At 43.4% G+C, this 25,904-nt stretch overlaps 2 protein-coding genes across 17 annotated transcripts in view; one reads left to right on the forward strand and one right to left on the reverse strand.

Moving 5' to 3' along the window:
* The window catches only part of WDSUB1 (WD repeat, sterile alpha motif and U-box domain containing 1), a 73,010-nt gene that overhangs the window by 43,086 nt on the left and 4,020 nt on the right, over positions 1 to 25,904 (forward strand). For 6 of the 7 annotated variants that reach the window (XM_050751854.1, XM_050751855.1, XM_050751859.1 and 3 more), the window contains one exon: positions 6,894 to 10,764. The exons of the other annotated variant lie outside the window; for it this stretch is intronic. In XM_050751854.1, the coding sequence (XP_050607811.1) occupies positions 6,894 to 7,051 (158 nt within the window). In that variant the 3' untranslated portion in view covers positions 7,052 to 10,764. Of the gene's footprint in view, positions 1 to 6,893; positions 10,765 to 25,904 lie in introns of those variants that run through there. 7 annotated transcript variants of the gene reach the window in all.
* Positions 10,452 to 25,904, reverse strand: part of TANC1 (tetratricopeptide repeat, ankyrin repeat and coiled-coil containing 1) — a 265,598-nt gene continuing 250,145 nt past the window's right edge. For 9 of the 10 annotated variants that reach the window (XM_050751850.1, XM_050751849.1, XM_050751844.1 and 6 more), the window contains 7 exons: positions 24,232 to 24,355; positions 23,417 to 23,592; positions 18,733 to 18,865; positions 17,354 to 17,445; positions 15,160 to 15,306; positions 14,229 to 14,329; positions 10,452 to 13,542 (listed from right to left, as the gene is read on the reverse strand). In XM_050751850.1, the coding sequence (XP_050607807.1) occupies positions 12,111 to 13,542; positions 14,229 to 14,329; positions 15,160 to 15,306; positions 17,354 to 17,445; positions 18,733 to 18,865; positions 23,417 to 23,592; positions 24,232 to 24,355 (2,205 nt within the window). In that variant the 3' untranslated portion in view covers positions 10,452 to 12,110. The other variant, XM_050751852.1, reaches the window with a different exon arrangement.

A 25,904-nucleotide genomic window follows, 5' to 3' on the forward strand; every position in this document is an offset into this window, starting at 1 on the left:
TGTCCGTGTCTTTCATTTTAACCTTTCTGGTACCACACATTTATTTTTAAATTTAATCGATGCTGTTATAAGAGACAATAGAGACACATACCTTGTATAATCTGCCCAGCTTTCCCCACTGGTAACATTTTTCAAAATGATACTATTATATCACAACCAGGATATTGACATTGCTAGAACCCACAGATCTTAGATTTCCCCAGTTTTACTTGTGCTTAGTTGTGTGTGTGAAGCTCTACACAGTCTTATCCTGTCTGGAGGTTTGTGATTACCTTACTACAGTTGAAACAGAGTATTTCCAAATGATAACTGCACCCATCATCTCCCTACTGTCTTCCAACCCCAGCCCCTGGAAACCACTAATTTGTCCTCCATTTCAAAAATGGTATTATCAGTGGAATCATGTAGTAAAAGAGCTTTCAATTGGCTTTTTTTTGTTAGCATAATCCCTGTAGATTTACCACTCATTTATTTTTAACCTTCCTGTGTTTTATAAGTGGTTCCTATGGGAAACGAGGATTGGGTCTTTTTAAAAAAAAAAACAAAACTCAATCCTCATCATTAATAGCAGAATTGAACCGATTTCTATTGTGATTATTGATACATGTGTGGAGAAATTCCTGCCAGCATATAATTCTAATTTCTCTTCTGTTTTCCTTTTCCCACCTATATTTTTCTGAATTGAACACTCTTTTTTTCAGTTTTTCGTTATGTATATTTTTATATCTATTGAACTAATTGCCTCAGAAAAACTTTCAGGACCTGTTTGTATTTCTTGTACCTCATTTTTATTTTCTGTATTCTCATGTAGCAATGATATGATTTAGGTATATCCTTCTAGATATTTTTCCATCCATTTACAGTGTCCTGTAACAAATGGGTTATGATGCATAGTTTGTTTATTTTTGAGAGGGAGTTTCGCTCTTGTTGCCCAGGCTAGAGTGCAGTCTTGGCTCACTGCAACCTCTACCTCCTGGATTCAAGCGATTCTCCTGCCTCAGCCTCCCGAGTAGCTGGAATTACAGGCATGTGCCACCATACCCAGCTAATTTTTTGTATTTTTAGTAGCGACGAGGTTTTACTGTGCTGGCCAGGATGGTTTCGATCTCCCAACCTCAAGTGATCTGCCTGCCTCGGTCTCCCAGAGTGCTGGGATTACAGGTGTGAGCCACTTTGCCTGGCCTGATGCATACTTTTAAAAAGTTGCTATCAACAGTGTATCCGAGAAAACACCATTTGTCAGTATATTCAGAAGTACATGCTTCATTCTTATCTGCAGGATAGCATTTCCTGGTATGGATGTCGGTAAAATTAACTCTTACTCTGATTCTATAGAGAACATCCAGCTACTTGGGAGGCTGAGGCAGGAGAATCACTTGAACCTGGAAGGTGGAGGTTGCAGTGAGCCGAGATTGCACCACTGCACTCTAGCCCTGGTGACAGTGCAAGACTCTGTCTCCAAAAAAAAAAAATCCCCAGTTACGTATTTATAGGTACATTTGCTTAAATTCCTAATACTGATAGGCAGTGCTGTACATCTTTAGTTATGTCCAATCTTTTAAAAAATTTGGCTTGGTCATTTTTGCCAATTTAGCTGTCAAGATAATCTGTTTTGAGACAGGGTCTCACTCTGTCACCCAGGCTGGAATGCAGTAGCATGATCTCAGTTCACTGAGACCTCTACCTCCTGGGTTCAAGTGATTCTCCTGCCTCAGCCTCCCTAGTAGTTAGGATTACAGGCACGCACCACCATGTCCGGCTAATTTTTATATTTTTAGTAGAGACGGAGTTTTGCCATGTTGGCCAGGCTGGTCTCGAACGCCTGACCTCAAGTGATGCGCCCGGCCAAGATAAATTTTAGAATCATTTTATGTTACAACATAAAGTGGTATTTTGGTTAGAATTACAGAAAACCTAAAAACTAAATGTTAACTGGGGCTAAAGAGTAGAAATGCCAGCCCTGCACTGGTAGGTGTTCCATCTAGATTATTTCTTTCAGGTCTATTCAAACCTGATCTGCCCACTCTGCTTTTTAGAGCCTTTGCTGTGTTTTAACTTGGTTATACTCTGACTTCAGGTATGCTTTTCAGTTGCAGTTCAAGTATACTGTCTAATTCCTATTTGTCTTTGTAGACTTTTCTCTTTCATGCCCTTCACCAGTTCTGGAAACGTTTCAGCCATTCTCATCCCTTGCACCTTCTCTCTCAAGTCTTTCTAGGTGTTTTTCTTGGACCTGTCTACCAGTTGTCTAACTGCCGTTTACCTGTCCAGTGAGATTTTTAAAAAATTTTAGTTACGATAGTTGTCCTTTCTGGAAGTCCCATGTACAGGGAGAGTAAGAGCATTGTCTGTGGAGCCACACTGCTTGGATTTAAATCCCAGGTCAGTTGCTGCCTACCTGTGTGACCCTGGAAAGTTATTCAGGCCATGCCTCAGTTTCCTCATTTGTAAAATAGGAATGCTAACAATATCTTACATCATAAGGTTGTTGTGAAGATTAAAGAAGTTAATAAAGGTAATGGTGCCCTGGAACCGTCTAATGATACGCTATTTGGCAATAAGCACTTCAAAAGATGGTCAATGTCATTGATGCCAATCAAAACCATGTCATACCTGTTAAGATGGCTAAAATCAAAAAGTAGGAAAATACTTGTTGGCAAGGATGTGCAGAAAATGGAACCTTCGCATGTGGTTGCTGTTGAAAGCAGTCTGGAAGCGCCTCAGAAAGTTATCACAATTCCACTCCTAAGTATATAGGCAGGATAATTGAAAACACATGCTCATACCAAAAGTTGTACAGGCATAGCAGCATTATTAGTAGCCCAAAGGTGGAAACAACCCAGATGTCCAGCAACAAGTGAATGCATGAAATGTGGTATAGCCATACAATAGAATACCAAGCCATGAAAATGCACAAATATATAGAGGATAGACCTTGGAAACATTACGGTAAGTGCAAGAAGCCCGATACCAAAGGCTGCATAGTGTATGAGTCCCATTATACGAAATACCCAAAACAGGCAAAGCCATAGAGACAAAGTCAGAGGCACCCATGGGCTGAAGGGGCAGTGACTGCTAATGGGTATGGGATTGATGGAGTGATACACAACTCTGAAATACACCAAGAACCACAAATGGGTGCATTTTATGGTGTGAAATATATCTGAAAAAGAGCAAAAGGCAGTCACAAGTAACAGTTTCTGCAGAAAGCATGTTTCCCTCTCTAGGACGGAGGAAACAAGTTGAGTTTCTCAGAACCTCAGTCTCTCAGGGCCAGAACTCAGGACCCCAAGGTGGGGGAGCTGCACAGCTGGTGTTTGTTTCTATAAGGAGGCAAAAGTAGCACAGATGTGAAGCAACCAAAACAATCCAGAGACTGGGCTTTCACCATGTCGCCCAGGCTAGTCTTAAACTCCAGGGCTCAAGTGATCCACTCACCTCGGCCTCCCAAGTGCTGAGATTAGAGGCGTGAGCCACTGAGCCTGGCCGACTTTCTTGTATGATAAAAAATACATATACCTTGGCCCACAAGCCAGTGGAAGCATTCCCATTACAGTCAGGAATATAAAGGGTGCTCTCTCTCAGCTATTGTTTTAGAAATACTAGCCACCCCTTACCCCCCCCACACCCCCCCAAAAAAAAATTTGAAAGGGAAAAACCCTTTCTATATAACTGTATATGTAGAAAGCCGAAAAGAATAGAAAATCTACAGACAATATGAATTTTGTAAAGTAGCACATTAAACAAGATTCAGTGAACCAAAGCACTTAAAAGTTGTAACTGAATACTTAAGTTACAATAACAAAAACTAGAACAAATGAGACCTAAACTTGGCTGGGTGCAGTATAATCCATGTCTGTAAACCCAGCACTTTGGGAAGCCAAAGTGGGAGCATTGTTTGAGCCAAGCTGTTCTAGACCAGCCTAGGCAACATAGTGAGACCCCCTTCTGTACAAAAATTTTTAAAAAATTAGCCCAGTGTAGTGACATGTGCCTGTAATCCCAGGTACTTGGGAGGATGAGGTGGGAGGATTGCTTGAGCCTGGGAGGTTGAGGCTGCAGTGAGCTGCCATCATGTCACTGGACTCCAGCCTGGGTGACAGAATGAGACCCTGTCTTAGGAAAAAACCACACACACCAAAACCCCAAACTTATTATGTAAAACTTTCAAACCTACATAAAAACGAAAACATCGCTGTGAAAGTATAATGGCAGCATGCTGAGGGCTAGGAAGACTCAGTGGCAGTGGGATGTCAGCTTTCTCCATTTCATAGGTTTGACGTGATCCTGATAAAACTTTTTACCGAGAGATACGCAAGGTGATTCTTACCGTGCAACCTAATAAGAACAGCAAAAATAACCTAGAAAAAAACAATGAAGAAGGTTGCTAGCCCTATGAGATGTTACATGTTGAGAAGCCTCCGTAAATGAATGTTTAGTGTTGGCCCAGGAATAGAACAATGGAAAAGTTTAAAATCCGGAAATCAATCCATGTGCATTTGGAAATTTAGTGATTGATAAAGATAGAATTTTAAATCAGTGGTAAAAATTACTTCCAACAAGTGGTATTTTGACAATGGAACCACCATGTGGAAAAGGATAAAATTGGATCCATCCTGCATACTGTACATTTAAATTTCAAATGAATCAGAAACCCAGACGTAAAAAGGGAAACCTGCAGAGCGCAGCAGCTTGCACCTGGAGTCCCAGCTATTCTGGAAGCTGATGTAGGAGGGTCACTTGAGCCCAGGAGCTCGAGACCAGCAGGACCCCATCTCTTCAAAGACTTTTAAAGTTCCAAAGACAGTGTAGGTAAATTCCTTGACAGAATTGGGAAAACTTCGCTATCTGGGAGTCAAGGGAGAAATTGATCTAGTGTTGATATTCCATATATATGAAATCTTAAGGACAGCCTAATAGAAAAATGGGCAGAAAATATGAATAGCTCACAGGAAAAAGAAAAGCAAATAGCTCAAACATATGAACAAAAAGATTCTCCATCTGATGTATTGTACCATTGCTTACCTAGAGACTGGCAAAAATCCAAGAGTTTGACCACATATACTGTTGGTTAGGCTGTAGGGGAAAAAGGCATTCTCAAACATTGCTAGTAAGAATGAAAAACGTAGAATTCCTATGGAAGGAAACTGGAACTATCTAGTGAGATTACATTTGCTGCTTTAGCATTCCTACTTCTAAAATCTCCCCAAAACAAAAGTGACACATGCACAAGACTTCATTGTAGCACTATTTGTATTTTGTGTGTGTGTGATTTTCTTGGGGTTTTGTTGGTACAGCACTATTTGTAAAAGGCAAAGATTGTCCATCAATACATCTTTACAGTGGAGTACTGTGGGGAAAATAAACACACCAAGGTGCAAAACAGTGTGGCTAGTATGCTAGCTTTTATGTAGTGTGTGTATGTACTGTGTGCACATACACATATTTGAAAATGGATTGCACATAGTAACTTATATGGGAAGGGTGGGGAACAAGGATTGGACAGGTTAGATTAGACCCCTCTGAAGGTACCTTGTTTTATAGTTTTAACTTTTTTTTGAGATGGAGTCTCACTCTGTCTCCCAGGCTGGAGTGCAGTGGTGGTGCAATCTTAGTTCACCGAACGTCCGTCTCCCAGGCTCAAGTGATTCTCCTGCCTCAGCCTCCTGAGTAGCTGGAATTACAGGCACCCACCACCATGCCTGGCTAATTTTTATATTTTTAGTAGAGATAGGGTTTTTCCATGTTGGCCAGGCTGGTCTCAAACACCTGACCCTCAAGTGATCCACCCGCCTTGGCCTCCCAAAGTGCTGGGATCACAGGTGAGAGGCACCACGTCCAGCCTATGGTTTTTACTTTGAAACCCAGTAGGTGTGGTTTTCATACACAGTATTTTGGGACCACTCTAGTGAATCTACCTTGATGACAGAAAGAACCATAAAGTAATCTTAACATTTCTTTCAATTTTATGTTAGTAAATATACTGGCATTATTCTGAAACAATGACATGTACTATAGATTAAATGTGTAAATGAAATCAGGAACCCAGATTTTCAGCTTGAGAAAGAGCTACAAGTATAAAAATGAAAGTAGTGAAGCAAAAGTCCAATCTTTACCTGTATAAAGGCAAGTAATTTTGCAAGAATATGGTTTTAAAAAAAACCTTAGCGTCTGGGCATGGTGGCTCACGCCTGTAATCCCAGCACTTTGGGAGGCCTAGGCGGGTGGATCACCTGAGGTCAGGAATTCGAGACCAGCCTGGCCAACACAGTGAAACTCTACTAAAAATACAAAACATTAGCCGGGTGAGGTGACGGGCGCCTGTAGTTCCAGCTACACGGGAGGCTGAGGCAGGAGAATCTCTTGAACCTGGGAGGTGGAGCTTGCAGTGAGCTGAGATCTCGCCAGTGCACTCCAGCCTGGGCAACAGCATGAGACTTGGTCTCAAAACATAACCTAAGTCCCTTCACTGTCAAATCCTTAGTGGAGTAAATTCTGTCATCTCAGGGTATCTATCCGTTTTCCTCAGTTTTGCTGAGTCATAAGGCTCTTTTCAACAGCTCTGATGGGCAGTTTATCCTCACTCCCACTCTACCTAGCTCTGTTCCTTTCTTCTCTTCCACTGTGTCTGAATTTGACAGGATCCCGGTCTCAGTGGTATTGTTCAAAGAGTTTATAATGTTATGCTTCTGGGTAATTTTTGCTTCATATATCTCCAATCAATGCATTTCAGATGTTGTGGTAGAGAGATTTTTGGGGGTGGTGGTACAAGACAGGAATAACCCTTAAGTCATAGTAAAGGCCTCCGCAAGGAGTTTTTACATTCACTTCATTTTAATAATCCTCATTTCCCTCTCCTACGTCATGTAATTTGTGCAATTTTTTTTTTTTAGATGGCTATTCATATGAAAAGGAAGCAATAGAAAATTGGATCAGCAAAAAGAAACGTACAAGTCCCATGACAAATCTTGTTCTTCCTTCAGCGGTACTAACACCAAATAGGACTCTGAAAATGGCCATCAATAGATGGCTGGAGACACACCAAAAGTAAAATTGTTGATAGTGTATTGTTTATATTTTCCATGGTCTCATTTGAATGATTTACAGGTAAATATTAATCAGACATTATTATTATTTTTTTTTTTTGAGACGGAGTCTCGCTCTGTAGCCCAGGCTGGAGTGCAGTGGCCGGATCTCAGCTCACTGCAAGCTCCGCCTCCCGGGTTCACGCCATTCTCCGGCCTCAGCCTCCCGAGTAGCTGGGACTACAGGCGCCCGCCACCTCGCCCGGCTAGTTTTTTGTATTTCTTAGTAGAGACGGGGTTTCACCGTGTTATCCAGGATGGTCTCGATCTCCTGACCTCGTGATCCACCCGTCTCGGCCTCCCAAAGTGCTGGGATTACAGGCTTGAGCCACCGTGCCCGGCCAATCAGACATTATTAAAAGCAATACAGGAAAAAGGTAAACTTAAATTTAGTTACCTATAAACATTGTGAATTTTCATTCTTTAAAAACACATGGACTTACTATAAAAGCCTTTTTGTACTAGTGAAAAAAGTCTTCAGCTATGTAGAAATAAAGTTATACTTTAAATTGCAGTGCCCTAATTTTTTTAAATTCCTCTTAATATCATTCCCAACAGTGCCCACATTTATTCTTGTTAGATGTAGGTCATCTCTATAACTGAAGATTGGACTACTCTAGAATAATAGATGTTTACATTCTAGTTAATAGCCATTTATTCAATAACTCTTTGGAGCCCTTTTAAAGAGAATTTGTAGCAAAATGGTTGTAGATTGTTTATGATTAAATTGAGAAAAATCACTTCAGATATTTAAGCAATTTTTTTGGATTTTAAGTTTTCAGGATAATGATTTTCTTATTTTCCAAATAAGGTGCAGGTTAGGTGAAATGAATCCTGAATAAGTTGACTTTGCTGAAATATATAAAGTGGCAAACTCTAGCCTCCCTTCAGAATGAAGAATTATTAAAAGTTCTCACATATAATTCTAAGCTGGAGTAACTATACAAAGGCATCTTTACACAATAGCCTGATATGTTCACTCCAGAAAAAAACTTCAGGTTCAGGAAGTGAAGGTGGTGCTAACTTCTTACTTGCCTGTCCAAAGTTGTTACATTTGGAAGCTGTCCGCGGGAAGCTTGTTAGAACTGCACCATCAGTGCAGGCTGGGTCTCTGGGCCTGCACCCTTCTTTGCACTGTTACCCCCAAAACTCACAATGGAGAATTGTTCAAGAATGCTGAAACTTGGAAATAAAAAGGGAAAAGCAATGTAAATATAGGAAAAGGCTGACTACGCATTTTATAAACTCATAGCTAATATGCCGCATGTTCACAGAAAGGCAGCAAGCCTTGCTAACATGGAAATCTCCAAACACCATTTCTTTATAATTCTTTGTAAACATTTTAACTTAGTGTATTACTAAACTTTGTTAACCTTTACATCATAACTAGGATTCATGATAAATGGTTCTAGAAAACTTTTTTATTCATATGACATGCTTCTCACATTCTTACTATTGAGGACTAGAAAGGCTGGAAGCATGTTCTTGGTGTTTTTCTGTTGTATTCTTTTAGAGTCTCAGTCTGTCGCCCAGACTGGAGTGCAATGGTGTGATCTTGGCTCACTACAACCTCCGCCTCCTGGGTTCAAGCAGTTCTCCTGCCTCAGCTTCCCTGGTGGTAGCTGTGATTACAGGTGCGTGCCATGACGCCCAGCAACTTTTTGTATTTTTAGTAGACACAAGGTTTCACCATGTCAGCTAGGCTGGTCTCGAACTCCTGAGCTCATGATCTACCTGTCTCACCCTCCCAAGGTGTTGGGATTACAGGCGTGAGCCACCAGGCCCAGCCATTTTTCTGTTGTACTGTTTAGGGAAAGTATGCTAATTTCAACAGAACACTTTTTAAACTTGAAAGAACTTACATTGGTCCAACTGTCTCTGTTTTGATAAACAGACTTATTTTCCAATTGAGGTTAGCTGTTTTTTAAATAAAAGTTACTAAAATCATTCAAAGTCATTGCTAGAAAACGCAAAAAGGCATTTTTAAAAGAAGTGTTAAGGTATTTTGCTTTTTTTTTTTTTTGGAGACGGAGTCTTGCTCTGTTGCCAGGCTGGAGTGCAGTGGCATGATCTCGGCTCACTGCAACCTCTGCCCCCTGGGTTCAAGCGATTCTCCTGCCTCAGCCTCCTGAGTAGCTGGGACTAAAGGCACACACCACCACACCCAGCTAATTTTTGTATTTTTAGTAGAGATGGGATTTCACCATGTTGGCCAGGATGGTGTCTATCTCCTGACCTCATGATCCGCCCACCTTGACCTCCCAAAGGGCTGGGATTACAGGCGTGAGCCACCACGCCCAGCCAGTATTTTGCTTTCTTTTATACTTTACCAGAATAGTTTCTTGTAAAACAAAACTGCTGAAAACTAAGATGCCAATAATTTACCTAACTGACACCCCTCTTTTTGTATAAAGCAAACCAAAGCTGAACAACTCTCTTCCATACAAGCAAACCAAAACCATCAGTAACAGGGGACACGACACAGCCCCCATGCTGTGCACTCCAGACCCCACTGTTAGTTCAGGGCAATGTGGAGCAGCAACACCTACCCACCACCCAGTCCTGTCGGGACTGACCATGAGCTTCCTATGGATGTGTTACCTCTTCCTGGCTGGGCCAAGTACCTCACTTACCTTTACTAAGTATATATCAAAATCATAATGTACAATAACTTACGAGAAGATTCTTATTAGCTCCTTTACAGGAAAAATCATCATCTAATGACAAGAATTATGTATTAGGCGATACTTTCCTTCCCATCCCATTTTTGTTTTTAGCCTTCCATTGAATATAAAGCTCTAAAGGACTGAAACTACTTAGTCTTGCTAGCAATAGCAGTGACTAGATAATAACCTGAGGTATTATGATGTTTAAGATTCCAAGAATGTTAACACAATACAACACAGTTTAATGTTCTCTCTCATATTACTTTGAAAAGTGTAGGCATAAAGACAAACATACTTTTAACTGAAAGATAATACAAATGTGTTAAAGAACAAACTGTCATAACAGTGTTCAGTGTGTTGCCAAAGTGTTTGAGAGTTGCAGTAGTAAAGATGTCCTGCTGCCAGTAAAAACAGGCACCAAGATGTCTTGAAACACATAGGAAGTATATATTGCTTTCCTGCATGCTTGCTTTCTATTTGAGGCAAAAAGACTAATTTGGCCCTTGAGTATTGTGGAATTTCTAGCAGCTGTCACCCTTATTCTGAAATTATAAAACGAAATTAAATATGCATTTTGTAGTGTTAATATAAAATATGCTTTTCACTATTCCCTCTAGGGTAACAAGGATTAAAAGCAACAGAGATAGCTGTCATCAGGCTGTTCTCTACTTATCCACTGACTCATTTAGTGCAGAACACATTCTATTAATAGTCTTTATTCCATATGGAAAAGTACAGTAGTTGTGCAGAAACAAAACTAACAAAAGAGTAAGACTTTCACAAATATTAAAGAAAATAAATAAGCCATAGTAGTTACAGCAAAACTCATGGAAAGCCTATAAAAATGATAAAGCTGTCCATACGAAGTACAATTGTACACACAGGAACAACCATTGAAGAATGACATCAGAGGTTCCTATTTGTACAAAACCATAATGATGTTCACAGGAACTTCATTACAACGATTCATTTTAAAACATTCTGCAAATATATAACTTCCTTCTCCTCAATTTTAGAAAATAAATTTCACATCCCAACATATAAAACAAATACACTCCTACCTCTCTCAAATTAGCATTTTAACATCTTCCAATAAGACACCATTTTCATATAAAAATACCTTTAAACCAAGGTTCATTCCTGTACCTTATCTTTACAAATGAATCAATACATCAGCTTGAACTTAAGTAGCACCTCAAAGGTGTTCATATAAATGAAATAAAGTGCTGTTACTGGTATACCGTTAACATGCCATAATAATACATCATTCAGTGCAATAACCAGCATGGATGAAGCTTATAGAGAACATGCAAATCATGACTGGGGTTTTCTTTTTTGTTTTTAGATTAACTACATTGAAATAGTTCTATTTACAAGTCTGAATAAAACTGGGCTATTTAATATATACAACATGTGACTATAAAGTACTAATTGTACAACAAAACAAAAGCAACAACCAGTCCTATCTTTAGTATCTGAATTAAATATTGTCCTTAGAGGAGCTTGGAAGGATTGTTCCAGAGCACTATCATTGTTAAAAGCAGTTTGGAAACCAGGTGAGAGCTAACTTTTAAGCGCCACTAAAAATGCTGGTCTTAGCTAAAATTTAGCTTGAATCCACTTGACCACCAATCATGATTCCAAATGGCTTATACTGTTTCCAAATATCAAAAACACCTTCAAGCACAAATATAGGTTCCAAAAAAAGGTGCTATAAAAATATATGAATAAGAACCATAACACAGAAATAAGTGTTTAATCCCTTTATAGAAACTGCTATGAAGGGAACAATACTTAGGTGTTCTCATATTTTGCTTAAAAAAATTGGCTGCGTTTACAGTCACACTTATATTTAGCTAGAAATCACTCAGAACTTAATTTTTATGTATATATTAAATGGGATTTGACTCAATGGAACTGTAACTGTAAAATTCCATTGTTTCCAGAATACATCCCTCGGATGTACATCACTTGGGCATGAGTTAAACCTGTCACTCTTTAACAACAGACACATTTATTCTCTAAGTAGGTACTGTGATTTTACCACATAGCAAAGGCAAGGAGGAAAGTGGCAAAAGCCAAACAATTTCGTAACTGAAAGTCATTAGTTAATGTCTTCTGGGCTGTCTCAAAATTTTAAGTTGATATAGTTTTCAATTCTGTTTAGCATTCTTATTTATGGTGACTTCTAGCTATTAAAGAAGTTTTATCCCGCATTTTAGATATATCAATGGCATCAGATCCACCCCAAAGGAAAAAAAAGGGCTAAAAAATAATTTTTCTGATGAAAAAACTATTTAATTTACCACCAGGATTAAACACACTTTTCCCAATTCCACAAATGGAGCTTTCTTAAGGCTCACACATTTGACTCTATGAATGATCGCTTTGGTTTGGCTGCAGTGAGGTGGCTCCTGTGGGCTTCATTACTGATATGAGGCTGCTGTTTGGAGATACTTTCCTGGTATAGGTGAGACACAGTCTTAGTTATCCTGTTCTCTTGACAGTGGACTGGAATTTGGCACTTGTTTTCTTCTAGCTCCTTCACCTGTGCCCCATTGTGGACACTTGCACTCAGGGTAGAAACGGAACAGGTTTTGGCTTGGTTATTACATCCTCCCGCTTGCACGAGGGAGGGCTTCTCAGTGGCAGCGGACTGCAGGCCAGCTGCAGATGTGTTTGCCAGCAGCCGCTCTGGGGCCGGACAGTGCCAGGCGCGGCTTGGAGGATTGCTCTGCTGTTGGAACCTCGCAGTCTTATCCATGATGCCCATGAATGGCGTGTTGCGGGGTCTGTGCTCCGCTGTACCGCCCTGAACGTGGGTTACAACCTTGTCTTTAATTCGAGTATCTGGTCCTTGGACCTTGAAGCCATCTGAAAAACTGCTGCTCGAAGTCAAACTACTGGTTGAACTTGACATCTTTATGCTGCTGGATGGAGAACCAGAAGAGCCTGAGCTAGTGAGGGAAGCTGGGTGTCTCATGTCGCTGCTGGTCGCCAGCCCACCTTGGTTTGGAGGGGCTGCGTCCACAGGCATGGAGGAATGGGACAGAAGCCTCTCTGTGGTTTTCGTCTTATTTGGTAAAGGGTGCGCAGAGCCACTCTCACCGCGCTGCAGGCGGACATTCTGGCTGGGGCCCAGCCGATCCCCAAAGTGGCCACAACCAGCTCCGGTAGTGAAAGTACCTGTTCCCTCTAAATGCTGGGTTCTGCTCCCAGCAGGTGTGGCAGCGATTCTCCCTGGCATGGGACTCGGAGGAGGGTTCTGAGAAGAGATCTGAACTTTTGTGCTGCCATTTCTCAAGGCCGACTGGCCAGAGCCCAGGTGCTGGCTGGTTTTCACGATCTGGGCCTGCTTGGAGGGCTGCAGGACCAACCCTGGCTGGGCCACAGGCTCTCTCAGGGGCTTGCCGATTCCTGCCCTGCTCTGTGGCGATACCAGCCTTCCTTTGGACTGTAACCCTTCTTGAAGGTTTCGGATGTATGGGGAAGGGACAGATGAGGATGGCTGGGATCTGGGAGTCGGGGAAACAGATTCTTCCTGGGGAGAAGTTTCTTCCTCTTCAGTCTCCTCAGGGTGAAAGTGGTCACTTAAGCCAGGGGTTGGGGCGTCCTCTTCGTTCTCAGAGTCATTGGGTGGAGCTGGTGGCAGGCCCTGCTGTTTTTGCTGTTGACTCCTCTGGAGTTGCTTGCACTCCTCTTCTACACGGGCCAGAAGCCTTTTGATTTCCTGATTGGTGGGACAGAGTTTCACAGCCTCTTGCAAGTCAGCGAGAGCTGCCACGAATTGCCTTCGTAGGAAAATGTAAGGTAACATTACAAGTCACACACAAACATGCTCAGAGTGTAACTGTTCATAAAAGAGCTGTGCTCAAAGGAAAGAGAAGTTAGCAAGTGAGTTTTGAACACTACGGTGGTGGCCAGGACCCATTTAACCAGCCCAGAGTTACTCAGCTAAGTGGCAGTGCTAAATTCTAACCTAGATGGGTGTGACTCCACAGCCCTGCTCTCCATAAAGACCACTGGGCCAGGAATAAGGGGAAGCATGAATCAGTGGACACCAGAATCCTTTTAATATTGTTACCATCCCATGGTAACACTGTGCCCACCTCTCATTCAACAGGCTTATATCACTCTTCCCCTCCCCTGAATTTCCTAATGCCCCTAGTTGGCAGTTTCCCTGAAATACGGACTAAACTAGGTAGGAAGTTCATGTTGCAGTAAGTTCATGTTGCACCTGGGGGGAAGGGTGGGAAGGAATAATTACTGAGATGTCAGGAGAAAATAGAAGTTTACTCATCACTGATAATGTCCACTGCCATGCCTCTTGGAAGTAGGTAGTAATACTAATTCAGTATTTAAAAGGATGAGAGGCACCTGAGCCTCTCTACAGCAAAACCTCCCCAAATTCGACAGACAGGTTTGATCCCATAGGAAAAAAGTCTTCTCTACACACAAAGATAACTATGGACAGTACCTGCTGTTTCTCTTTGCTCTTGCTCTGGCATAAAAGGCTTCATAGGACTTGGGCTTCATTTCGAGAGCCTTGGAAGCAAATTCCTCTGCCATGCCAAAGTCCTGGTGTCAACAAGAAATACAGGAGTCAGAAGCACTGTGGACACACGATTATGGGAAGCCCTTCTAGCTTTGTTAGAAAGGGTAGAAGCGCCCTAAGGCACAGCCAGAGAGGGAGGAAGGGAAAGGTCTGTTTTCTGTTCATTTTTAAAGTGAGGAGATAATGACAGTTGATTAATATCATTAGGAGAATAATCCACTACAGAAAACAGTGGTAGTAACAGTGCCCCAGAAGGCCAGAGGGCGGAACCTCACACCCCAGTGGAGAGGCAGCCTCAGAGAGGAGTGCAGACGCTGCATCCATTCTGGCAGCAGGGCACAGAAGCAGGCAGCTCAACAGACTGGGGCAGGAGGATGCAGTTAAAAAAAAAAGGTAGGAAGTACAACTGAAACGGATCTACTAGTTACAAATTGACTATGAGTTCCCCACGACTGGTTAGAAACGAGTTACTGGCAGATCCTCTGAGCAAATCTAACAGAAGGCAGGCCCACGACACTAGGCTTGGGTTGGACTCTCGTGAATCTGGGGATGGCAGTGCTGGCAGCATCACTGTTGGGAAGCTGCAGAGGAACAATCTGCATTTGCTTCTCATCACTGAGGCCAAGGAAATGAAACCCAAGTGCATTCCTTCAACATCATGCGAGGAGCGTAGCAGCAGTGACCAAACGATGGTCATGGATAGGAGCTGTTTCCCACATGCCAGGTTCACGTAAATGTGCAAGCAGATTGGACAGGAGGGCCCAGGATTTGGTCTGGAGAAGGGCGGGCCTTCACCGCTGGGGAAGGGCTCTGTTGCTGGAAGACTGGGTTGGAATAAAGGGGCACAGCTTACATTTGTTTTTCTTCGGCATCGAGACAGATTGAGATAGAGGGAAACCCTTAATTCATTGAAGGGTCTCATGTCCTCTCCGAATCCTTCTCGAGGAAACTTCCTTAAGGCATACTGGTACCTCTGGGCTGCCTCTTTCATCTTCCCTTTCTAGGATTCAAAAATCACAAACATTTGTCCTTTTTCAGAGGCTGTAAGATGAATACCCTCCCACACCTGGAACACCCTGGGGAGTTTACTCCCCCCTGCAAACCCATGACAGAACATTGAAAGCATCCAAATAAGTGTCAAGGTGGGAGCTAGTTCACTAACTGGGCTGACGCACGTGGGTTTCACTGTCCTCATACGCACCCGCATCCTGTGGTTACACCGTGAGAAAGAGTCTGTGAACTGCTAGATTGATAACTATCAAACTTAATGTATCAGATTATCTTCTGGTATGTATTTTTGAAAATTATTTCAAGAATGATCTCATATCTAAAGATATTTTAATGCTAAGCATAACAGAAATCAGATGAAAAAACTGATCCTATTCCTAGGACAAGTAGCCTCTTGTAGATGAACCTAGAGAGCTTGCTGCAGAATAATTTTTCTTCTAAGAGGAACTAAAACATGGGATTTAAAAATCAGAACAGCACCACACATCATTTTCAAAGCTAAAAAAATCCATTTGCTCAGTCAGTCCCACTGCACAGCAGGTATAAAGCCTGTTGAAAATGGCTTCGTATTTCCGACATAATTGCCTACCAAAATCCATATTAAAAGCACTTCAAAGCCACAACAATACACACTCTCAACTCAATTTCAAACTGATTCCAAGCCAGGAACCCTGCTGGGTCACGCTATATTGCCTATTTATTTGTTACTATTAAAAAAAAATGAGAAGGAAAAAATCTACAACATAGCAAGTACAGGTGCCTAACAGTAAAAAGGATGAACATGGTCATAATCTAGTTTCCCCTATAATCTTTTAATTCTGTCTGGTCACAGAGCTTCAAAGAATAGTGACCTATGCAAATGGCCTGCATATCTATCTAAAGCAGGGGTTGGCAAACTATAGCTTGGAGGCCAAGTCTGGCCGACCACCTGTGTTTACAAATAAAGTTTTATTGGGACACAGCTGTGCTCATTCACTCTGTGCTATCTGGGGCTGCTTTTGTGCCCCCACAGCAGCACTGGGGAGTTGTGACAGAGGCCACACGGTCTGCAAAGCCTAAAACATTTACTGTCTGGCCCTTTACAGAAAAAGTTTGCTGACCTCTGACCTAAACTGTTGTCTTATTTTAAAAAAATTTAAAGTGAAGTTTATTGATCTGAAAATCGTATTTCCACTTCCAAGGGAAAATGGAAAAAATTAATTCAGTCTCCTGAGTAACTGAGGTGTTACTTGACTATATTAAGTAAAAATATCTCTAAAACAGGTTTCAAATTCTAGAAATTCATAGATATTAAAAATTAGATAGGAAAGGCTTAGGACACAGAATGACCCTTTTCTTCTAGAAACATCTGCTGGGTGTTCCTCTCCCACATCTCATGACGGTGCCTCAGCATGGTGTTCTGAACTCAGAACATGAAAGGCTGAGGAACCTCCTCTATGACGTTCAGTTGACCTAGAGGTGACTCGGCTTCACGCATGGCTTCAGACAGTAAGCATCACTACAGCCTCAAGGATTAGCTCAGAAATAATGGTTCTCAGACACAAAGAGAGGTGCTTTCTACCTTTAAGATTCTGCCGGTAAGATATTAAGCCAACAATGTGGGCATGAAGCCAGGTCAGCCCCTCTTGGCACTTTTTTTTTTTCTTTTGAGACTGAGTCTCACTCTGTTGCTGAGGCTGGAGTGCAGTGGTGCGATCTCAGCTCACTGCAACCTCTGCCTCCTGGATTCAAGCAATTCTCCTGCCTCAGCCTCCCGAGTAGCTGGGATTACAGGCACCTGGCTAATTTTTGTATTTTTAGTAGAGATGGGGTTTTGCCATATTGGCCAGGTTGATCTAGAATTCCTGGCCTCAAGTGATCCGCCCACCTCGGCCTCCCAAAGTGCTGGGGTTACAGGCGTGAGCCACCACACCCAGCCACCTTTTGGCACTTCTATTACATGGATTCTGTGCAGTAGCACAGCTATGGCCATTATATACCCAGTTAAGAGCGTGCTCCGAGGCAGTTTCAATGGCAAAGAAAAGGGCGGCACCACTTACTTTGTACATCACATTTCCTTCCTCCATTAATTTCTGTAAAAGTATAATCAAGATATCAGGTTTGGAAGTGGCCATCGCCCAAGCAGCATTTCCTGCAAAACAAACACGCATTCAGAGGCGCTTCAGAGGCCCCAGGGAAAGGATCCCAATTCCTCCATGGCCCCACAGCTGGAGATCAGCACCAGCAGGAGCCCAGCTGGGAGCAGGACGGTGGCGAGGCTCAGTTGCTAATCCTTTCCACTGACCTGGGCACTCGAATCTGTCCTTGTTATTTTACTGAAAAAAGTAATGAGAAACAAAGGCATCCAAGCAGCGAAGACTCATCCCTCCCTTCCGAGTGGGATGTGAGGGAAACTGATTAAATGAGGCCTCAGCACAACCTCCTCAGTTCCTGCAGCAGCCACCGCGCAGGCATGTGTTCTCAGCATGCAGTCCCTCCACCCTGTCACTGCGCTCTACTCCCAGATGTCATGGCTTCTCTCTCCTACCCTACAGCTCGGCCACCTGCCTGAACTCTCGGGACACTGTGGGAGGAGTGCTGAAGAGCACAGCCCTGGAGCCAGCCTGCCAGGTCCCCATGGCGAGTACCACACAGCAGTCCTAGGGGAAGCCATTTAGCTGCTGGGTGCCTTGGTTTCCTCATCTGTAAAATCATGGGATTGTCACTGAGACTTTCAGGGCTGTGGTAGGGATTAAGGCAGAAGGTGAAACTGCTTGGATAGTTCCTGGCACTGTTCACTGCTTGACAGTACTAGTGAATAGCATTTCCCTCCCAGTGCCCTACCCAGAGCTAATCTTGACCAAGGGCCCCACACATCGAACCAAAATAGGGACCCTCCCCACATCTGGAATGGTGTGTTGTGTCAAAGCCAGCCACGTGGAAAGGGCTTTCCCTACTCAGGGGCCCTTCCATGATCCTCAAGTATCGTCCTAGTTTGTCTCCATGAAATCATACTACTACTACTTCACAGAAACTTGCTGTGGTGGCCACTTCCCCACACAGCTGACTGGCTGCTCTAGAAGAGTGGCTCAGCCTCCGCTGCTGCTCAGAGTCACCTGGAGAGCTTTCAGCAGCACCGCCCGGCCCCACCCCACAGCAAGAGGCTGAGCCAACTACTCTCTGGCATGGTTCCTGGCCACTGATACCACTCCAGACTGTCCTTCAACACCAGTCTCTGCTTTCCACACCCTCTGCCAGAAACACTGTGAGCTACTTACACATTGTGTATAATGATGATTAAGTGAGACTGAGAGAGAGATGTGCAAACATCTGACATCTTACTTCCTAACCTGGGAGCAGGTCACTCTCTGTGCTCTCTAGGCTTCTACAATCGGGAGCTCACCCCTCCTCCTGCTCAAGGGAGGCAGTGCTCACTGACCTAATTTGGCTCCCTTTCTGAGTAGCGCCACCACTACGGACGTGTTTCGGCAGCCGATGGCTCTGTCCAAGGGCCGCATCCCACTGTGGTCCACATGCTCGATCACGGCTCCCTTTTCCACCAGGTACAGCACCTGTAGGGACAGCAGAGGCCTGAGCAGCAGCTGGGGGCAGGAGTTCAGGGGTGCACATGGATTTGGCGGGGGGCAGTCTTAGCTTCAGTCTGATTGTAGATGCCTCTGCCTATTAAGGATCCTAGAACAGAAATAAAGCGGACACGAAAGAGAGAAGAGGAGCTGCAATCCCCAGCTAAAACCTTCACTGCTGAAGAGATTTTGCTGTCAGGGATGAGGAAAGCAGGGGACACGCTGCCATAGGTGGGTGTGTGCACACATGCATGATCTGTCATCTCATACCACTCCCCAGGTCACAGAGATGGGACACAGTCACCTTTGCATCTCCAATGAAGTAGGCAGCAGACTTCTGCAATGAGCTCCAACAAATGAGCAGGCCACAGCAGTGGTGACTTTAGAAATACTCAGACCCACACAACCTGAGCACGGCAGACTGTTAAGATTGGCAGCTTGGGACTGGATGGACCTGAGTATAATCCATTTCAAAGATATTTGAAGGAAATTGGGAAAGTAAAGATGGCAAGTTTGATACCACGGTACAAGGACTGATTTGATGTGATAAAACAGCTGTCACTTGAACTAAACCGGAAACAAGAGGAAGAAACACTGTGGTCACTCAAATTTCTCCATTTACTGGAGCCATTTTAGCCTATAACCATTTTTTAGCCTGTGGCTATTTTAGATTTTCATGTGGATCTAAAAAGATATGCTTCCTATCATCCACTCCACTATTCAAAATGACACTAAGTAGAGGGATTATCTATATAAAGAACTAAACCCAACTACAAAAACCAAATAACCTCATCTTTAGAATGGGCAAAGGACTTGAATAGATTTCTACAAAAATGATCAACGAGTGGCCAACGAGCATATGAGAAGATGTTCAACTCATACCCATTACGATGGCTACTATTTAAAAAAAAAAAGAAAAAAAAAAAAGCTACTATAGAAAAAGCACCAAGACCCAGACATGCAGGGCCATGGCTTCCACTGCCAGGTTTGCAAGCACCTGTCTCTCTAGCTAGTCCTTCCACAAGTACTGGCTGGGTGCGATGGCTCATGCCTGTAATCCCAGCAATTTGGGAGGCCGAGGTGGGCGGATCACCTAAGGTCAGGAGTTCAAGATCAGCCTGGCCCACATAGTGAAACCCCATCTCTACTAAAAATACAAAAATAAGCCAGGTGTGGTGGCACAGGCCTGTAATCCCAGCTACTCAGGAAGCTGAGGCAGGAGAATCGCTCGAACGGAGGAGGCGGAGGTTGCAGTGAGTTGAAATTGCATCACAGCACTTCAGCCTGGGTGACAGAGTGGGACTCCATCTAAAAAAAACAAAAAACAAACAAAAAACAAGTATTGGTGATGATGTAGAACAATTCTGGAAACCTTGTGCACTGTGGTATGAATGTACAATGGTGCAGCAGCTGTGGAAAAAACGTAGGGCAGTTCCTCAAAAAATTAAAAATACAATCACTGTATGAGCCAGAAATTCTGCTTCTGGATATATACCCCAAATAACTAAAAGCAGGGTCTTGAATAAATACTTGGCCACCCATATTCACTGCAGCATTATTCACAATAGCAAAAAACATAGAAGCAACCTAAGTGTGCACTGACAGATGACTGGAAAAACAAGATGTGGTATATACGTACAATGGAGCAATATTCATCCTTAAAAAGGAAGGTAATGCTATTCTAACACATGCTACAACATGGGTGAACCTGGAGGACATTATGCTACGTGAAATAAGCCAGTCACAAAAAGACAAATACTATATGATTCTACTTACATGAGATCTCTAAAGAGGTAAAAAACTCACAGAGACACAAAGTAGAGTGGTGGCTGTGATGGGCTGGGGGAGGTGGAGAGTTGTTTAACAAATACAGTTTCACCTTTGCAAGATGGAAGGTTCTAGATACTGGTTGTACAACAATGTGAATATACTTAAACTACTGAACTCTATATGTTTAGAAATGGTTAAGAGTAAATTTTATGCTATGTGTTTTTGCCACAATATTAAAAAAATGATGTTAGAATGCTAAGTTCCTTCACTGTTCTCTAATTTTGATAAACTACAGAATGTGGAAAGGTAGCTGAAAAATAAGTGTAGACATGTGAGATTTAGTTGAGTATGTTTTTGAAAACTGACATGAAATAGAGTTTACAAGGTATTGGAAGTTGATACCATTTAACTCTGACAGCGCTGCCTTCTAAAAGCACCAAGGCACAGAGGTGCAGGGCCATGGCTTCCACTGCAGGGTCTGCAAGCACCTGTCTCTCCAACTAGTCCTTCCATTAGATGTATTGAACTACTGGAAACTGGTAACTGTCATGTAGCTGACTATTCCTCTGGCACCTACTGGGTGCCTAAGGCATGCAGCCTGACAAAATCACAGTTTCTGCCCTGAAAGACGTTTCAGAGTTCTCAGTTTATTAAGGTTTTATTCCCTCAACCCTTGATTAGACATGGGCATTTGGCAAAGGGATAAAGAGTGTCCAAAGCTTTCCATATTATTTTTAGGCAATGCCATATCACTTTAAAAACAACCAGTATATGTACATGATGAAATACTATGCAGGCTTTAAAAGAAGGAAATCTTACCATTTGCCACAACATGGATGAACCTGAAGGACATTATGGCTAAGTGAAATAAGCCACGCACATAAAGAGAGCATGATCTCACTTATATGTGGAATCTAAACAAGTTGAACTCACAACAGAAGCAGAGAATAGAAAGGTGGTTACCAGAGGCTGGGAGACAGAGGGACCTGGGGAAAGGGTAGGCACTGGTCAAAGGGTACGAAGATTCAGTTAAACAGGAGGAGTAACTTCTGGAGATCTGCATAGCACTGCAACTAGAATTAATAACTTTAAAAAATTATTTTATTTATTTAATTTTATTTTATTTTTGGAGACTGAGTCTCACTCTGTTGCCCAGGCTGGAGTGCAGAGGTACGATCTTGGCTCACTGCAGCCTCCACCTCCCGGGTTCAAGCAATTCTCGTGCCTCACCCTCCCAAGTAGCTGGGATTACAGGCGCCCACCACCACGCTCAGCTAATTTTTTTATTTTTAGTAGAGGTGGGTCGCTTGATCTCGAACTCCTGACCTCAAGTGATCTACCCATCTTGGCCTCCCAAAGTGCCGGGATTACAGGCATGAGCCACTGTGTCCAGTCAATACTGTATTGTTTATTTCAAAACAGCTAAAAGAGATCTTAAATGCTCTCACCAAAAAGAAATAATATTTGGGTGACAGATACATTAATTAGCCTGATTTGATCATTCCACAATGTATACATGTATCAAAACATCACACTGTACCCCATAAATATACACAATCATTTGTCAATTAAAAATAAAACTTTGTCTGGGCATGGTGGCTCATGCCTGTAATCCTACCATTTTCAGAAGCCAAGGTGGGGAGATCACTTGAGCCCAGGTGTTCGAGACCAGCCTGGGTAACATAGTGAAACCCTGTCTCTAAAAATTAGCCAGGTGCGGTGGTGCATGCCTGTATTGCCAGCTACTCAGGGAGCTGAGGTGAGAGGATCTCTTGAGATCAGGAGAGCAAGGCTGCAGTGATCACAGCACTGCACTCCAGTCTGGGCAACAGAGCAAGACTCTGTCTCAAAAATTAATAATAGGCCAGGTGCAGGGGCTCACGCCTGTAATCCCAGCACCTTGGGAGGCCGAGGCAGGTGGATCACGAGGTCAGGAGTTGAAGACCAGCCTGGCCAACATGGTGAAACCCTGTCTCTCCTAAAAATACAGAAATTAGCTGGGCATGGTGGTACGTGCCTGTAATCCCAGCTACTCAGGAGGCTGAGGTAGGAGAACTGCTTGAACCCAGAAGGCGGAGGCTGCAGCAAGCTGAGATTGTGCCACTGCACTCCCACCTGGGCAACAGAGCAAGACTCCATCTCAGAAAAAGAAAATAATAATAATAATAAATTAAAAACAAAACAAAACAACTTTTAAAAAAAGCAACCAGGTAGTCATTAGTCACTTACCATATATAAAAGTACTTTCTAAATGATCTATGCAAAAGTTTTATTTATATGGATGACTGAGAAAATCACGTATGGACATGCATACGCATATTCACGTATGTGTCTTTTGTATGTGCTGTTTGTAAGCAGGTATTTTTAAGCTTTTATGAGTTGACTAAAATCCTAAGTCCTGGAATAGATTGCATGTCACAGAATTAAAGAAAAATGAAAGATCCCCGACACACACACACACACACACACACACACACACACACACACACACACACACACACACACACACACACACACACACACTCTCTCTCTCTCTCTCTCTCTAAAATGAAAGATCCCCGACACACACACACACACACACACACACACACACACACACACTCTCTCTCTCTCTCTCTCTCTCTCTCTCTCTCTCTCTCTCTCTCTCTCTCTCTCTCTCTCTCTGACGACCCTGAGACACAATCTCATGCAGGCCCTGGAGTGAGCTGTTCACTTCCTCGGGTTTCTTTCCAATGCAGGTGGAGGTGGGGAACACCTGCTGGTACTCACAGTCTCGGCATCACCATAGAAGGCAGCCAGGTCCAAGGGCGTGCGGCCATTCTTGTCCATCTGGTCTATCGCAGCTCCTTCTTCAACCAGATACTGTACCACTGCCCTGTGACCTTTCAGACAAGCCCAGCTTAATGCTGACAGACCCTCTTTGTCTAGAGAAGAAAGGGCTGCACCTGAAAGGAAAGCCCATTCACAGAACATGAACCTTATGAGATGACAAAGACAGAAAGCAAATAATTGCACACCTGCAGAACACCTGGCCTGAACCGAGTGTCAGTCAAGCACTGTAAAGGGTGACACTGGCCAGATGGGCTGGCAGAATGGTCATCGCTGCTGAAGAGGAATACCAGGCACGTGGCTGTGTTGCCTATTCTCTCTACTGTATATCAGAAAATTTCCGTACAGCCAGGCGCGGTGGCTCACATCTGTAATCCCAGCACTTTGGGAGGCCAAGGATCACGAGGTCAGGAGATTGAGACCATCCTGGCTAACATGGTGAAACCCCGTCTCTACTAAAAATAGAAAAAAAATTAGCCAGGCGTGCACCTGTAGTCCCAGCTACTCGGGAGGCTGAGGCAGGAGAATGGCATGAACCCGGGAGGCAGAGCTTGCAGTGAGCCAAGATCACGCCACTGCACTCCAGCCTGGGCAACAGAATGAAACTCCGTCTCAAAAAAAAAAAAAAGAAATAAAGAAAGAAAATTTCCATAACAGAAAACTTAGAATTTGAATCAGAAAGCACTGAATGGGTCTGCTAAAGTTCTCTCTCTGTGTCCGTCCAAAAGAAACCTTTGAGGGCATGATGCTGCTACCTTTTGAAAGGAGGAATTCCACGGTGCTCAAGTGCCCTTCACAAGCAGCCACCATGAGGGGCGTCCGGCCTTGCTTGTCACTTAGGTTCACATCACAGCCGTGTTCCAACAGCAGTCTAACAATCTGGAAGAGACACTTGAAATTATCATCCTCCTGCTGCCTTTTCAACCACACCTGCTATACCCAGACAGGTTTCTGAACCTTTAAAAGTAGTCAAACGACTTTCTTTCAAAAATCCCTAAGTTGCGTGAACCATGGGGCCTGGAAAATCTTTCCACTATATTCCTTTGAACAGAATCTTTTCCAAAATATATGCTCTTTTCAACATGCTCAATTCATTGCTGTTATCTACTAAATATACACATACCAGACAGAAATGGTAATTTGGGGGAGGAGGGATGCCAATCACAATCTCCAAGGACAAGACAGCCACAGGGGCATGGGAAAATGAAGCACAACTCAGGGGGGCAAGCAGCAGTCACGGGGTCCCCCATGGGCACTGAAGCTAACTAAGTACCTACAGCTGAGTGCAGGGCAGGAGGGGGTCGCAGAAAGAAGCTCGCCCACTACACACCCAAGCCATGGGCTTTCTTAAGATGCAGCACTGGCGGATGGCATGCCCTTTGGGGAAGGCAACTTTTAGCAAAGCACCCTGAGAAGATTCTCAGCCCTAGAAATACACCTTTCAACCAGGCATGGTCATAAGGTTGGGGAAGAAAAAACCTCAGAAAACCAGATGGGTATCTCATCACCACCATCCCAGCAGAAACTGCTTCACCCACAGCTTAGCCCAAGTTTTTCCCCAACACATCACCTGTTACATGGCCGCAGCAATAGGAGGTGACACATTCCCACTGCCTTCTTGCTTGTTATCCACTAACAAATGCTTTCCAAACTTCCCCGTGACTTAGGACACAGCAGAGCCAGGAAAGGATTAGCCAGAGGATCAGGGTGAACCAGTGAGGGTGACAGGGAACAGATGGTACAAACCAAGCTCTTAGGAATGGAAAGGGGAGAAGAATCCTGCCAGGAAGCACTCACAGCTCCTACCAAGGGAGCCAGCAGGCATCGGCAGAGATGCGATTCCATGACCAAAACTTTGGTCTAGAACATTCTTCTTTGTAATGGTCATAACATCCTTTGTATCCGTAGTGTATGTGTAACCTGGTGCTAGGTGAGGGGTAGGTATGTGGTCACTGTTTATGAAATGAAGGAACAAGGATCCCCTGGCTCCCTTGAATGAACCACAACAATGGATCATTCATAGTAAAAAACAAAACAAAACAAAAAAACGAAAACTAAAACCCAGCCCGAATCAGTGCTGGACCAGAGGGAAACATTTTCTTTTCCAAAGAGCACAAAAGAACTGCTCTTCTTCCAAGTATGTTGGACAAATGCGTCCCAAAACTACAACACGTATGTTAGAGCAAGTCTCTTGTTACCACGATGAGTCCACCCACTCCACCTCCTTCCACAGCTGAAGGCAGTAGCTGTGTCTCTGACCTGAATAGCTCGGCCTTGAGCAGCCTTGCTCCCCAGCCTATGTGGCCAACTGTGTTATCTTGTCAAACGTGTGGCTCTATCAAGTAATCCCGATGGCACAGAAGCCGAGGATGGGGAACAGACAGGTTCAGGGGAGCTGCATGTGTTCTCAGGGGAGCCAGGCAATAGT

Source organism: Macaca thibetana, chromosome 12, assembly GCF_024542745.1.
Source record: "Macaca thibetana thibetana isolate TM-01 chromosome 12, ASM2454274v1, whole genome shotgun sequence".
Lineage (NCBI taxonomy): Eukaryota > Metazoa > Chordata > Mammalia > Primates > Cercopithecidae > Macaca > Macaca thibetana.